This window comes from Perissodus microlepis, chromosome 14 (genome assembly GCF_051167445.1).
Source record: "Perissodus microlepis isolate ML-2025 ecotype Zambia chromosome 14, ASM5116744v1, whole genome shotgun sequence".
Taxonomy (NCBI): Eukaryota; Metazoa; Chordata; class Actinopteri; order Cichliformes; family Cichlidae; genus Perissodus; species Perissodus microlepis.
In genome coordinates, this window is record NC_140474.1 from 28,027,497 (window position 1) to 28,042,412 (window position 14,916).

General features: G+C 42.6%; 1 protein-coding gene across 4 annotated transcripts in view; it reads left to right on the plus strand.

The window, feature by feature from the left end:
• The window catches only part of git1 (G protein-coupled receptor kinase interacting ArfGAP 1), a 25,813-nt gene continuing 10,897 nt past the window's right edge, over positions 1 to 14,916 (plus strand). For 2 of the 4 annotated variants that reach the window (XR_014802207.1, XM_084950777.1), the window contains exons 1-15: positions 1 to 402; positions 4,737 to 4,870; positions 7,593 to 7,705; positions 8,402 to 8,507; positions 9,091 to 9,177; positions 9,293 to 9,423; positions 9,543 to 9,637; positions 9,770 to 9,812; positions 10,464 to 10,490; positions 11,101 to 11,149; positions 11,514 to 11,586; positions 12,191 to 12,288; positions 13,061 to 13,169; positions 13,538 to 13,662; positions 14,634 to 14,786. Coding sequence is in view for 3 of the 4 variants with exons in the window: in XM_084950777.1 (XP_084806903.1) it covers positions 351 to 402; positions 4,737 to 4,870; positions 7,593 to 7,705; positions 8,402 to 8,507; positions 9,091 to 9,177; positions 9,293 to 9,423; positions 9,543 to 9,637; positions 9,770 to 9,812; positions 10,464 to 10,490; positions 11,101 to 11,149; positions 11,514 to 11,586; positions 12,191 to 12,288; positions 13,061 to 13,169; positions 13,538 to 13,662; positions 14,634 to 14,786 (1,395 nt within the window). In the remaining variant the exon portion in view is untranslated. The remainder of the gene's footprint in view (positions 403 to 4,736; positions 4,871 to 7,592; positions 7,706 to 8,401; positions 8,508 to 9,090; positions 9,178 to 9,292; positions 9,424 to 9,542; positions 9,638 to 9,769; positions 9,813 to 10,463; positions 10,491 to 11,100; positions 11,150 to 11,513; positions 11,587 to 12,190; positions 12,289 to 13,060; positions 13,170 to 13,537; positions 13,663 to 14,633; positions 14,787 to 14,916) is intronic. The other 2 variants (XM_084950779.1, XM_084950778.1) reach the window with 2 other exon arrangements.

Genomic DNA, 14,916 nt, shown 5'->3' on the forward strand with positions numbered 1-14,916 from the left:
CAGGTAAAGAGCTGCCGTCTCTCGGTGAGTTGCAGGCAATGCAGGGAACAGATTTACTGTAGCAATATTCCGAGATGAGATCCTTTATACAAACAGATTAACTATGTTCACATAACTTGGATCCAGCCTCGGAGTTCATCAGCGAACGTGGACGAACAGACCGCTGGAATTAACGGGAAGCTCAGTCGTCGTCAGCTGGCCGGGGGAAAAGCCGATCATACCACCCGGCTTCCGGGGATTCAGGGGCCGCATCGGTTGACGGCAGACGTCGGTCTGTAGCTCGGGGGGGAAGACGGGCGAATATTCACATCATCGCCGACATCCACCTCTCCGTTTCATCCACTTTCGAGATGTCGAGAAAGCTACAAAGAACAGAAGTCTGCGCTGACTGCAGTGCGCCAGGTAAGGAACAGAAAAAAGGAAAAACAGACCATGGGACTGGAACAATGCGTCGATAGGGTGGTGGGAGAACAAGGCCGAAGTTGCTGTCATTGTCAGAGGGTCTGCAGAGCAGGAAAACGGCCAGGGCTCCAAAGCGTCGTTTAGGCCCAAAATAAACACTGGAAAAAATAGGCGTGTTGCCACAACGGGACAATATCTCTAGCTAACAGCTGCTCAACGTTAATGTAAGCCATTGAATAACTTGATAGGTATATTTATTTGACCACGGCCATATGCAAGAACGAGTAGTTTATTTGGGGCAGTTTAAGATCCCAGTGTCAGCTTTATGCTGCCTTCCCACTCGTAGAGACGTTTGTTTTGATTTTCGTGACCGGGACAGACTTCCGAACACGTTAGCTTAGCTTGGCTAGCGAGCTGGCGATTTTGAGTCACTATGCAGCTGTGTGATAGAAGAATTTATGGTAGAGTGAATGTCCTGAGATATAATAATACATTTATATCGATGGACAGCTATCATATTGTTAGCACTTGCCCGTGGCTTTTGGAGTTCGTGCTTTTATACTGCTAGCTTAGCTATGACGTTAGCTACTTTAGCTAACTTTTGCTAAACGCCAAGTTATTGCCAAGCTGATTCAGCTAAAGTGTCAGCGACCAGTCAGTAGCTTTAACAACAATTTGGCTTAAAAAATGCAGTTAAGTATTAAAAACGTAACTAGAGTTTCTGATTGTTTAACTTGATAATTTTAGAATATCTCCAGTAAAGTTAAGAAATAAAATAGTGAGAATTAATAGGAGTAAATTCAGTTTACAGTCATCCTAAGTTGGAGCACAGTTCAACATAAACCTGAAATGAGCCATACCTGTAGTTGTACCTCAAAATCATTTAAAAGCCACCTCAGTTCCATTAATCTAGTACAACACAAAGTTGTTGTTTTGTTGTTTTTTTTTAAAAAAGGAAAAGGGACATAATTTCTAGCGTCACCTGCCTTAGCTTTCATCTATACTGTTCAGGGCGTAGTGATTTCCACTACAGTGACCATCCATAATTCTAGCTTAGTTTCCAACCCACTTCTCCTTTGGCCCCATCTGTGTTTGTTAAAATCTGAGTTAGAGACAATGTCAATAAGACCCTTCATATGTAGCCCCAAATGCACGTGCTGTTTCAGTTCGATCCCCCTTGATCATTGGTGATCTTGTGTGCCTTGCTTGCGTTCATTCATGTATACATGTGCAGCAGCTGCTCTTATGACAGCTGCGACCCCTGATAACTCTTAACTGTCTATATGCTGCAGTCCAGCCTTGCATTGTACACCTTGCTATTATTACTTACTAACATGCTTCAGCACCTATTTTCCTTTTCTGGTTCCCCTTGAGTTACTTAGCTTGAGTTACATACTGATGAAACCCCAGTTGAACTCCTTTCGTTGATACTATATTAACTTGCAGAATAATTAAATGCATATTATCTGTGACATATTAGTTATGTTTTAAAGCTTTAGTTTATTTACTAGACAAAATAAGGCATTCACAATGGTAGATGGCTTGTTCGCGTACCTGTTACTAGCCGTGCATTTCTTCTACAACCATCATCTCTCTGCATGCAGCCCCTCCTTGCGACTTACGCACACACACGCACGCACGCACGCACGCAGTGCTTTCTGCAAAATGCTGACCTAGCCCCTGGTGACAGGCCACCTCCCTACTACCCAGCTTTGTGTCATACTGGGGGATAACTCAATGGCATGGCTACAAAGGACGACTGATACTCCTTTTCGTAGCCAAGCTTCAGGAGTCTTTAATGTCACACCATGGCAATCTGCACAGTTTATGGCAACAATGAATCACATCGTCACTATAGTAAACTCTTTATTGCGCACAGATGCATTTGTTTAGGAAACTGAAGCTCTTGTGCAACTATTCACAGAAGAGAACAGCGGGGTTGAGTCGATATGTCGTGTTGGTGTCCCTGTCAGGCTTTGCTGTTGTTGGTGTGTTTGGTTAAAATTAGAAGTAAGATGGAGTAAATCCGGCAAGCTGACACTTAGTACAATTAAACACTGTATTAATTGTGTTTATATTGTATATAAACACATATATGTGTATATATTGTGATATACACCAAACAAGCCTAAAGCTAACTCGTTAACGGCCAAAGTATGCAGATGTGTGCAACATGTTATCTCAGTGTTATCTCAGTGTTTAAGAGTGGAGTGTAACACAATTTTAAAAACTTGCACTCATTTGTAGCATATGTTTTTGTGCAGGGTTAGCTGACACTTATAAAAACAAATGCTGTACTAGATTGATGAATTAGGCCAACTTTAGGCAACATTATGCAGCAACATGCTGCAGATTTCACCAATACAGCACTGCTAATAGTCTATCCACTTCTAATAGCTTAATGGCATAGCCTCATATTGATTTAGCAGACCAGGCAGATAGCCTAGCCTGTGGGAGTTTTTTTTTAATATTTATTACAGAGATTAAGGAATTAAATTGCTGCGGCCTTTAAAGCCTACGGGGCTGCTGTTCTAAACTGAGCTATTGCTTTTTTCAAAGCCATTTTGCATTTAATATTTCTTTTTTTTTTCTCTTTTTTCTATGGGCAAAAAGACTTAAAGCATGCCGGTTCATCTGATGATGGACTATTTTAGCTCCATTAATACCCTAAGCCCAGACAGTTTTTATCCCAGGCTGAGTGTGACCAACACACATTGTAGATATGTGTGTGCGTTTGGGCGTGAACAGTGTGCATGTAAGTGTGCAGATGCTTGTTTTGATACTGCAGACTGTGTTAGTTGTGAGGCATTCATCGTGTCAGGGTCCTGAGGGCATAAACATAACCCAGACTCAGTCTTTCAGTGTCATTGGACTGGCACTGGCCTTTGCTGCTGCCCTTCACTTCCTCACCTCATTTGCACCCATTTAGAGATATGTTTCTTCTCTTAGGTATTAAAACAGGTTTCTTTGTCAAGCCACTGTCATAAACTAGTAATATTTAGTGGTGGCAGCAAAGCACAACTTGTCTCATTCCTAGCTGTTTATGACTGTAAGGTGCAAGCTAATGTGTATATTTGTAAAAATGCTATTTATAACTGTTTCTTATCAGACTTGCACAGTTCTTCACAGGAATAACTAAAATTGATTGCAATCAGAGCCTGATCAAGCAAACTGATATTATAAGCCAGTATTAACTATTTGCTCATCGGCTTTAGCGTTTATAACAGATGATAAATGAAAATAAAAAAGTAAAAGATAAAAGGGAGAAACACCCTTCAACTGTGTTTTGAGTGTTGCATAGTTTGTCAACCAGAGGGCAGTCTGCAACACCAGCTGATCTGGGCAAAGTCGGGGAGAGCGTTAATGAGTAAATACATACATGCACATAATGAATGTTAGGGAAATCACTTTAATATGTAATATGCCTAAAAGAAAAAAAAGACTATCTGATATATGGAAATGTCGAATCATCTGTCCATCAAATTTAGGATCACGGAGGGGCTGGAGCCTATCCCATGGCCATAGGGAAAAAGGCGAGGTACAGCCAGCTTGGACAGGTCGCCAGCTGGTCGCAGGGCTAACATATAGAGACAGATAACCATTTGCACCTATAGGCAATGGGGAGAACATACAAACTAAACAGAAAGGCTCCGGCCAGATGGGCTAATTTGAGTCTCAGACCTTCTTGCTATGAGGCAACAGTGTTAACCATGTAGCTGTGTCCACATAGTTGTGCTTTCACATGATTCATTTCTGCATTATTTAAGTCAGTTTTCAGAGTTAATATTTAAAAATGTCTAGTTCTTGTCTTTTCAATAACCCAGTTTTTATTCAAAATTCTCTCAGTTATAAAAGCCCTTTGATTCATTACTGACATATACATCCTGCTTTACTCTTAATGTGCATAATACAAACCAGGTGCTCATTCAGCTGAGAAATGTATAAAACTTAGAAACTTAATTGGAATATCTGTGACAGGATCACTGTCTGGTACTCAAATTTATTTTATCCATGATGTGGTTTTGCTCAGAAGCAGATAAAAAGACCTATAAAAAAAGACTTGATATATAGACTTGTTTGACTTGATATTGACTGAAGCCTAAAAGAGTAGCAGTGTAGGTAGACCGCATCTCTTCCTTGGGAAAAATGGCATTATAGTTGTGTAGTAAACTGTAATTTGGACCACCCACGTCATAAATTGTGGATATTCATGAGTATGTTCGTGTGGCCTGGATGGAAAGCACTTAATATTTTTAAAAATCTCCAAAGTCTAATTATCAGTCACAGTGTGCTTATGAAAATCCTAATGCTTTCTGTGTTTTTCTGTCTGTCAGACCCGGGCTGGACCAGTATCAACCGAGGGGTCCTGATTTGTGATGAATGCTGTTCAGTCCACCGCAGTTTAGGCCGCCATATCTCCATAGTCAAGCACCTGAGGCACAGCGGATGGCCTCCCTCCCTACTGCAGGTAAGTCTGAGAAATGAAGAGCGAAGGAATGAGAAACAGGGAAGGGCTTGTGAGACAAACGCAGTACCCAGAATAGTGCCACAGAAAAAGAAGAGCTACTGCAGAAATCTTAGTCAGCTCAGAAGATGCAAATCCACAGTACTGCAGTTTGTGTTTATTTTTTATTTGATCATATAGTTTAACTTTGATCTGTGAGTCTGTCTGTACTCTCGTTGTATATCTGTGTTTGTCTCAGTATGGCCTAAATGCAGGTTGAGGTGCTTAGTGCTGCTTCAGCTTCATCCTGTAATTAAGGAGGCATGAGGAGTGTGGGAGTTTTTGGCTTTATTGGTTTTATAACCAGTTTTGATTCCAGTGTAGAGCACAAATGTGTATCAGGGTTGTTCTGCAGCTTTACTGAAGATAATTTAGATTTATTTCGTAACACATTATATGCGTTAGATAATAGTTACAGAAATCACTGTGACTGTGAGCTATATGATACTGAATTATGAAAATAAGCTGTTAAACTAATTTCTTCCAAGAATTTCTGGCCAGTCCAGAAATTATGTTTCAGTGATGCACTGGAGTCATAACACTGATGTAATTTTAAAACATATAGAACTGCATTAGCATCAGTAGACCCCAGGAAGTCTTCTACTTTCTGAATGTGACTTTTGCATGTTGTAGAAAAGCATCGTTTTCATGAAACATTTGCTAATGTTAGTAAATGTGATGGTCTTGTGACCTAAAGAAATACACACACACACACACACACACACACACACACACACACACACACACACACACACACACACACACACACACACACAATCAATGTATGGTGGTTCCGGCCCTGTCCACCTCTAAGGGTATTTGCACGCGTGCGGTTTTTGATCCGTTTAAGTCAAACTTGGTTCATTTTCCTTTTTAGTGTGGTTCATGTGTGCAGATGCGAACACTGTAATCACACTCAGGTGCAGACCAAAACGACTGCACCGAGAACCTTTGGAGGGGTTTATGGTGTGAATGTGATCCCACCTAGATCCAAACCAATTAGCAAGTTTGATCTAAAAACATCCAGCAGCCACACAGGGTTAGGGGTTAGGGTCTGATAGATCTGCAAATGCTAATGAAAGTAAATTCTGTTATAGTCCAGAACACAGCGCCTTCTTCCAGACACATCTGGCTAGTAAGCAGACTGAACATTGTCACGTGGTTTGTAGTGACACATTTTGGTTCACTTGGAGTTCACTTGGATTTTTCTCTGCGTGAAAACAAACCAAAGCACGGGGGAACGGCTACAAGTTTACTGACTCATTAACTGATTTGAACCAGAGTACAAATCAGATGTGAAAACGCCCTAACAGCAGGTTGTCTGTGGATCTCAGTTGTTTTAAAGCTTGTTAAAGATCAGAGAGTACAGTAGTCCTTCCAGAGTTGATGTTGTGATACTCATCGTTTGAAAATAAGCTTTCTGTGTTCAAAATAAATCAGGCCGTTCTTTCTATATCTAATCCTTCTTAGCAAATCTAAGTAAGGTGAGTGAATTTCCCAGAGTAATAGTCACCAAATGACATACTTTGTGTACGTCGGCGTCTTTTTTTGCTCTAAATTGTATTCAGGTGCTGGTGACTCAGAATACTGACACTCCACTGACAGGTGGCGTGAATAACACTGACTATCTCTTCATCATGTCACCTGTGAATGGATGGGTTAAATTGGGTAACAAGGGAACATTTTGTCCAGGAAAAATGGGTAAGTGTAAGGATTTAAAGGAGTTTGACACGGGCCAAACTGCGATGGCTAGAGGACTGGGTCAGAACATCTTCAAAACTTGAGCTCATGTGGGGGTGTTCCTAGTCTGCAGTGGTCGGTATCTATCAAAGGTGGCCAAAGGAAGGAACAGCGATGAACGGGTGACAGAATCATGGGCAGCGGAGGCTCACTGGAGAGTGAAGGTTGGACTATGTGGTCTGATTCTACAAACATTCTACTATAGCTCACGTTGCTGAAAAGGTTACTGCTGTCAGAATACACAGAGCATCACAGTAGGGCCTCAGCTGTAGACCAGACAGTGCGCCCATGCTGACCCCAATCAGCTGCTGAAAGCACTAACAGTAGGCACACGAGGATCAGAACTGGACCACAGAGCAATGAAAGAAGGTGGCCTGGTCTGATGAATCATTTCTGCACCGCGCAGCTTGCAGGACTTCAATGTTTAAACTTAAAGGTTTCTTTGCAATCTGTTGCTAACATCTTGGTACCAGATACCACAGCACACCTTCAAGGGCCCAGTGGAGTCCGTGCCTCGATGGGTCAGGGCTGTTTTGACAGCAAAAGGGGGACCAACACAATATTAGGCAGGTGGTCATAATGAGCTGATCGCCTGGTTGTTGTAGAGAAAAAGCTTCTAGATCGATAATCCATTTCTCAAATTGTAGAGGTACTTTATCTTCATAAGAAACTGCCTTCCCATGATTGGGCGCACAGTCGTAGCATCTTCAGTAGACAGCGTCTCCAAGCAGAGAATATTGCTTTTTCGTTTTTTTCAGGATATTGAAACCTAATTTTCTGTGATTAACGGTCAGTTTAGCCAGAGGATAACACATTTTTCTTCCGTGTGACAAACTCCAAACACACTGCTTTACACTGACTTTAATAAAACATGCTCATGACAGCAAACCATCACTGAGTCACTTCTGTGTGTGTGTGTGTGTGTGTGTACGCGTTTGTGTTTCAGATGGTTCAGACCTTGGCCAGTAACGGGGCCAACTCCATATGGGAACACAGTCTCCTGGACCCGGCTCAGGTGCAGAGTGGCCGCAGGAAACCGAACCCCCAGGACAAAGTCCAGTAAGTATGCTCTGCACAGGCTCAAAATCCACATTAGGACACAGAGAAATTATTGTCCCTTTGTAAGCATAATTTTTCTCTCTCTCTCTTTTTTTTTTTTGACTGGTGAAGAACAATTGCAACTAGTATTTGTTTCTAAGTACATTAGTGCATTGTGGGCTGAAATATGGCTTTGGGAGAGTCATGAGATCGGGACCCGCAGGAAAAATATTTGCTCATTTCTTTTTCACCGGAAAATGGAGGTTTAGTGTGAACTGCCTCTTAAAAACCTCTGCAGTGTTCATCAGATTTATTTCTTTATCCATTTATGTAAAGCAAACTGGGAAACTAGGCATAACCCATCATTTCGGTTCACTGTAGAGATTATTTATTACTGCTGGGGGGATGTTTGTCTATTATTACAGCACTTTCTGTGTCTGTACCTCACGGAGAAAGGCGTCTGATCTTTCTATTTGATGAGAGTGAGGGGGTGAGAGAGAAAAATGAAGTCAAATCAAAATGACCTTACCTCTAGTGGGGCTTCAAATCCTCGGTGGGGCGCCATATGCACTTGCAGTCATGATGCTAAAACGCATTTTCCTGTATAATAGGGTTTATTGCATGAATTGCAGTTCCACATATTTTGTCCTCGAGTGTTCTTGTTTACCTTTGAGGCCTGGGCTTTTGGTAACCATCTCAACTTCCCCTCCTGTGCAGTCCCACCAAGTCAGAGTTCATCAGAGCCAAATACCAGATGCTCGCATTCGTGCACAAGCTGCCCTGTCGTGATGACGACGGCGTCACCACTAAGGATCTCAGTAAGGTAAGAAAACCGCGTTACACAGCTGCTGACTTGAATAAGTGCAACACTTGTTTTTTCTTGATAAACAATTAGAGAATAATTTAATTAGACTTGTCATCTGTAGACCTATAAGCATGCTTTCTTTTATCCGCTAAGTGAAGGATTCTGCACTTGTGTGGATGATAACAGAAAACCAGTATTGTCTTTAATCTGCGCTCTAATGTTACTCTGTACTGAGCTGAGGATGTTATGAGTTCAGGTTAATTAGCCTACACTGACACAGCTATACTGTGGAACAGCAAGTCTAAGCACAAAGGTTGTTTCCTTTATGAATGTCAGTAGCAGACGTTGCACATAAACATGCACTCATGCACTCAGGCAAACACACACAGATGCTCTTTTACTTATTACCCCCCCAACCCAGCAGGGAGTGATCTGAATGACACAGCAGGATGCAACAATCATCTCTAGCGCTGTGCTGCCTCTATGGGCTAATAAGGGAATTCAGTTTGTTTCGTTCTCTCTGTGATGTTTAATCTTTCCGCCCCGACTCCCCCCGTTTCTCTCTCTCCTCTCTACCTGTCTGTTTCTCCCTCTCTATTAGCAACTTCATTCAAGCGTGCGGACGGGGAGTTTAGAGACGTGTCTTCGGCTCCTGTCCCTCGGCGCTCAGGCCAACTTCTTCCACCCGGTCAGGACAAAAAAATAAATCTACCACTGACTCACATTTTGTCTTGTGCTGTTAACTTACTCTCTTTATGCCAGGCTTCTCTCTTTGTGACTGTGTTTCTGTGTGTGTCCCACAGGAGAAAGGCACTACCCCACTTCATGTGGCAGCCAAGGCAGGCCAGATCTTGCAGGCTGAGCTGCTCGTGGTGTATGGTGCTGACCCTGGATCACCTGACATTAACGGACGCACACCTATGGACTATGCTAGGTACAGGAATTTGAAAGCACAATTCAGTAAATACAAAACCTGCATTTTAGACCCTGTTAGTCATCTAATGGTAAACACAACACAAGTAGAATCATTTCATGTGCGCGTGTGTGTTCCAGGCAGGCGGGCCATATAGAGCTAGCAGAGCGTCTGGTAGAGTGTCAGTATGAGCTGACGGACAGGTTAGCCTTCTACCTGTGCGGTCGGCGTCCAGGTAACCTAATGCACCAGTTTTTCCTGTTCTTGTTCTCCTCTTCACATGCCTTTAAGCACAGCAGTTAACCTCAGTAACGTACTGTGGTAGATTTTTGTTACTTGGTTGTTACATTTTTCTCTTCTCTCCCAGATCACAAGAACGGCCACTATATCATTCCTCAAATGGCAGACAGGTATGGACCAAATGATCATTTTATTGTCTTAAGTTGATTATGAACAGCTGCAAGTCTGTTGTCGTTTAATTGCCTGAAAAAAAAAATATCTACATGATTAAACTTGCAGCTGCCAAACTTGCCTTACTTCTGTGACTGCTTAATTTCTCTGTCTGACATGTATGTATTGATATAATTTAGTGTTCTGACCACAGGGTGGCACCAAAGCCCCCACAAAGGAGTTAGGTAAAGGAAGTCTTTATTAAGCTGTCTGTTCACTGTGAATTTGGTGAGGTAGATACTTGAAGCGCGCTTGGTTAAGTAATGCTGAACTGCAGCGTGGATTTGAAAGACACACGAGTGCTCAGGCCGTGACACATCGAGTTCAGCATTTCTTAGCACGGCTTCTTTCACTTGTTTGATGGGCGCTGGGTTTTCTCAGCTACAGTTCAGAGATGTGTTGCACCTCCAGATCTGTTCGTTACTGAAATGGGTCTTACTTCTGTGCTGTCATCTTAACTCCACTTGCATCTGTTCTGTTTCTGGTGAATGGTTCCTCTTGTTAACAACAATTAAAGCTGTTTTCATGTGGCTTTTCTTCCCCTTCTTTCTGTCTGTTTCTCTTGTTTTTCTCACTTCTGTTCTCCATTTCGCTGTGCTTGGTGGAGTCAGAGCTCGTCCTAAGTGCCCGACACAGAGGTATCTTTACTTTCCTTGTTCTTTTTTCCCCCAGACTCTCTTTCTCCCCATCGGTCCCCTCTCTGTATACTTCCATCTCTCATGTATCCCACAATGCATCCAGCTTTTCTTGAGTGGCATCGAACAGTTGTTTATAGATTATAAAGCTGTAAAGATTTAAACAGATGTAAATAATCAAGAAGTCTTGTAACTGAAAGACTGTCGTGTGTTTGAATCACACCAGGCTTTTTCGCATATTCAAATTTTTCTTCCGCGTGTATCCTTAGTGACATCTTTGGCCATAGCGAGAGCATATTTAAAGAGTTTCAGTCTTTAAAGCTTCGAATCTCTGTAATCTCACTGTGTCACAAACTTGACACCCTTACAGCATAATGTGTGAAAGCCAACTCACATTTATATTGCTGTTGTTACCTGACCAGCAGTCACCAGTAGAACAAGTTGTCCCGCCTTCCCTCCTCATTCTAGAAAAAACTCCCTTTCCACCTCCACCCCTCTCACTTTTTTCTTCCATCTCATATCTCCCTCCCCTGTCCCCTTCCTCTCTGCGTCTTTATTCCACTGTATATTTACGATGCCTCTTTGATTGTCATCTTCTGTGTTTTTGTTCTAGTCTGGACCTCTCAGAACTGGCCAAGGCTGCCAAGAAGAAGCTCCAAGCGGTGAGTTGAATTTACATAGCTTATGCTTATGATGTCAAAAGCAACAGGCTGTTGTGTTTTGGGGGGATTTTTTTTTTTTTTTTTTAACAGGTTCTTGAAAGTAAAAAAATAAAAATAAAAAATACAAGAAAAGAGTTTTTGTTGGGTGAAAAGAAAAGGTCAGAGTTTGTGTCACAGACAGATTTTCTGCTCCTAGCTGTTTGTTGTCTCCATGTCAATCTGATAGATTGTTATTAAATTCATTTTATTTCATCTGCTCTCTCTGGTTTGTCACGCTCATGCTTATTGTTCAGCACGTGCTGTATCTATGTAGACATGTAGAATAAGACCCGCTAATGTCAATTTGTGTGCGCATGTGTGGCAGCTCAACAATCGGCTGTTTGAGGAGCTAGCAATGGACGTCTATGACGAGGTGGATCGCAGAGAAAATGATGCAGGTGAGCCTTATCGCTTCCTTTATACCCTGTACGACTGTCTGCCTGGGTCTGTGCGTTTGGGCTTTTTCCCCTTTGTGGACCAAATTGATGTTGAAACAAACTATAAAAACGTAAAAACTCTTGAGGAAAAGTTATGGGAGTGAAGCTGATATAAAGATAAGAAGCGCCAAAGAAAGAGGAAGTGAATATGAAGGACAGGGCGACGAGAGAAGGGAAAAACTGCTAAAGAGGAAGGCCAAAATGTTTTGAGTGAAAGAGGAGGAGGAGGAGGAGAATGGAGCGAGGAAGTGCCTCGCAAATTCTTGAGTCTCTCTCCTCCTCTTCGCTCGTTCTCTTTTTTCCTTCTCTTCTCTTCCTTTCCTTCAGTATGGGCAAAAGTCAGAGCGCGCTTTCTGACTGAAGCACACAGGTAAGTAGCAGGGGTAGACTCGTAGACACACCACCAACAGCACACACAAAACTGCACTGTAAGAGATTCGCTGTACTTTGTTTATATCTCTGTGGATGTGTGGGTGGATGGGCTGCGTGTGGTTGGATGTGGGCAACCTTGTTGTTTGAACGCGCACTCACAGATTTATTTTTTGCTTTACATTTTTGTCTCCAGTGTGGCTTACGACTCAGAACCACAGCACTCTGGTAACAGAACGCAGCGCAGTCCCTTTCCTACCAGTCAACCCTGAATACTCTGCAACGCGCAACCAGGTAAACACGCACATACTCCTATACGTTTGTAATGACTGATTTAAAGGAACAGATAGGGGGGAAGGAAAAAAAGACAAAATGGAGATTTCTTATTTCTTAGATAGGCAGTTTATGTGTTTGTTGGGGGGGGGGGGAACAGAGAAAGGAGTGTGAAATTAGAAGCGGCTGTTCCTCAGCTGTGAGAGTGTAATCTTTCTGCCCTCTCTCTTTATCTCTCTAGCTCTCCCTGTGAGGTAGAGAGCGAAATCTCAAGTCCGCTTACAAAGTTTATAGTCATCTGCATGGCTCATTTTTGGTGTAAACACTCAAACCCAAGTGTACACACACACACACAACTCCCACATGGCCACGTTTGCTTTCACGTGATTGGGCAGTTCACTGCGGTCAGAGGCTGCTATTTATGGTCGAAAACAGAAGAAATCACGTCTTTAGAGTTGAACTTCTGTGAATGGTTTTACACTTTGGTAGGAGCTGACCTTCTTGTGCTCTTATGCAGATGCCTGGACGCTAACCTAATTGTAGAGTTTATGTTCCTTTGCACATGTTGTGTTGCTGTGTGTGTTGAGAGTTTGACTGTGTTTTTCCACAGCACATGGTAACTGACCACAGCAGTCACACAGGCACTGAACCACTGACTATGGGCCCCATTGTATTTGTCTCATACTCAGCTCATGATTTTAAAAAAGAAAAACGCGGAACTGAATTTCAGGCTTTGATGCCAGTGTTTGTGTGCGCATGTGTTTGTGTAACTCCCAGCTTGTTCTTTTCTTAGGGCCGCCAGAAGCTCGCCCGTTTCAACGCCCGGGAGTTTGCTACCCTCATCATCGACATCTTGAGTGACGCCAAAAGGAGACAGCAGGGAAAAGGTCTTAGCCCTACTGGTGAGACTGGGAGGGAGGGCTAGACTTTAAACTTTGAAGGCAGTGCCATCTAACCTGATTAATATGCACGATGCATAGATATCCATTTATTGATTTATACCAGTGTGCAAAAGTCTGCAAAGCATAAAACCTTAAAACTTTTAAAATCACCTGTGTCGCAGCAGCAGCACAGTTATAAGAGAATCATTCCTGTGTGACAGTTTATTCTTACATGAAACGGTCAAGTACGACACACAACTGGTTAAAATCAGTTAGCAGTGTTATTTAAGCTCTCCCAGGAGAAAGATCACATTTGAGAGAAGAGCGAGTGCTAATATTACGTGAAAGAAAGCTGTAAATGGGCAGATTTTTCTTCCCCCTGTTATCAGACCCGCTGGACCTGGGCATCGATGATGACCAGCACGACTACGACAGTGTAGCTTCTGACGAGGACACAGACAGCGAGCTCACCACCCAGAACAACAACAACACGCAACGTAGCAACCGTGCAAAGGTATACAGCGTGACACACTTTTTTTTTTTTTCTAAATAGCTACCCTTTACCCCACATTTGTGTGGCTTTCATACTTGTTAATTGCCATTTTGATGTGTTTCCTTTCCCTCTATCCCTGCATTTCATTCAGTCATATTAATAAGCAAAGCTTTTCCACAGTTTAGTGGCTTGAATGACTGCTTCTCCCAACATGCTTTGCAGAAAGTGGCCACACTCATGGCTGCCACATAGCTCCTGAGTGAGATCATCAGCTATTCTGGGTCCCTGTCAGAGTAGGCATTGTTCATGCACAGAGAGAGCGTGTGTCATGGGAGGGAAAAGAGAAGGAGACAGATTTAAGAAACAAAAGGAAGGAAAAATGATGTGGGAGGGGTAGAAGTGAAGCTAAACCAGTAACAAGCTTCTTTTCATGCTCAGGGTAAAACCCCGCCAAGCTAGAGGATCTACTCGCCTTTAAATCCAAGGAAATATATGGATTTGTTGTTTTACGGTGCTCACAGCATCGAAGAATTGTGTGTTCTAGTATGAAGCAGGGGGTAAAAGAAGTAGTGGTGAATGAATGACAAGCAGAAGGCTATAAAGTGTAGTTTATGAAAGGTGTATTTATTGGTTTAATTCCAGGGAGTGGTAGAGGGCTGAATCTGAGCAGGCTGTGGGGTGGCAGGAAGTGAGTGGGAATATTGAGAGCAAGAACTAAAGGTCTAGTGTGTGTGTGTGTGTGTGTGTGTGTGTGTGTGTGTGTGTGTGTGTGAGATCCTACCTTCAAGTTAGGCCTCTTCTTGCCTCAAAGCCACGGCTGTTTTTTTTCCCCACAGCTTAAAAAAAAATGTATAAATTACAACCACATTTAGAACCTTGTTAATGCATGAATTTCACTAAATACAGAATGTATTGAAGGAGTTTAGTCACAACCCCTCCCCAAATCTTTCGACCTGTTTGACCTCCTGCCTTATATGTTCCTATCGATCCAGAGTATGGACTCCTCAGACTTGTCAGATGGTCCCATCACCCTGCAGGAGTATCTGGAGGTGAAGAAGGCTTTGGCCTCCTCAGAAGCTAAGGTGCAGCAGCTGATGAAGGTTAACAACAACCTGAGCGAGGAGCTCCGGCGGCTCCAGAAGGAGGTAGGAGGAGTGCAGGTGGAACGAGAGGATTAGCAGTGACCATTCAGACTAATAAAGGGTTTGCTGTGTGGCTTCTTAGAAAGAGAATACAAAATGAATAGAAGTTGGAATAAAAGATGTGCTTGGTAAT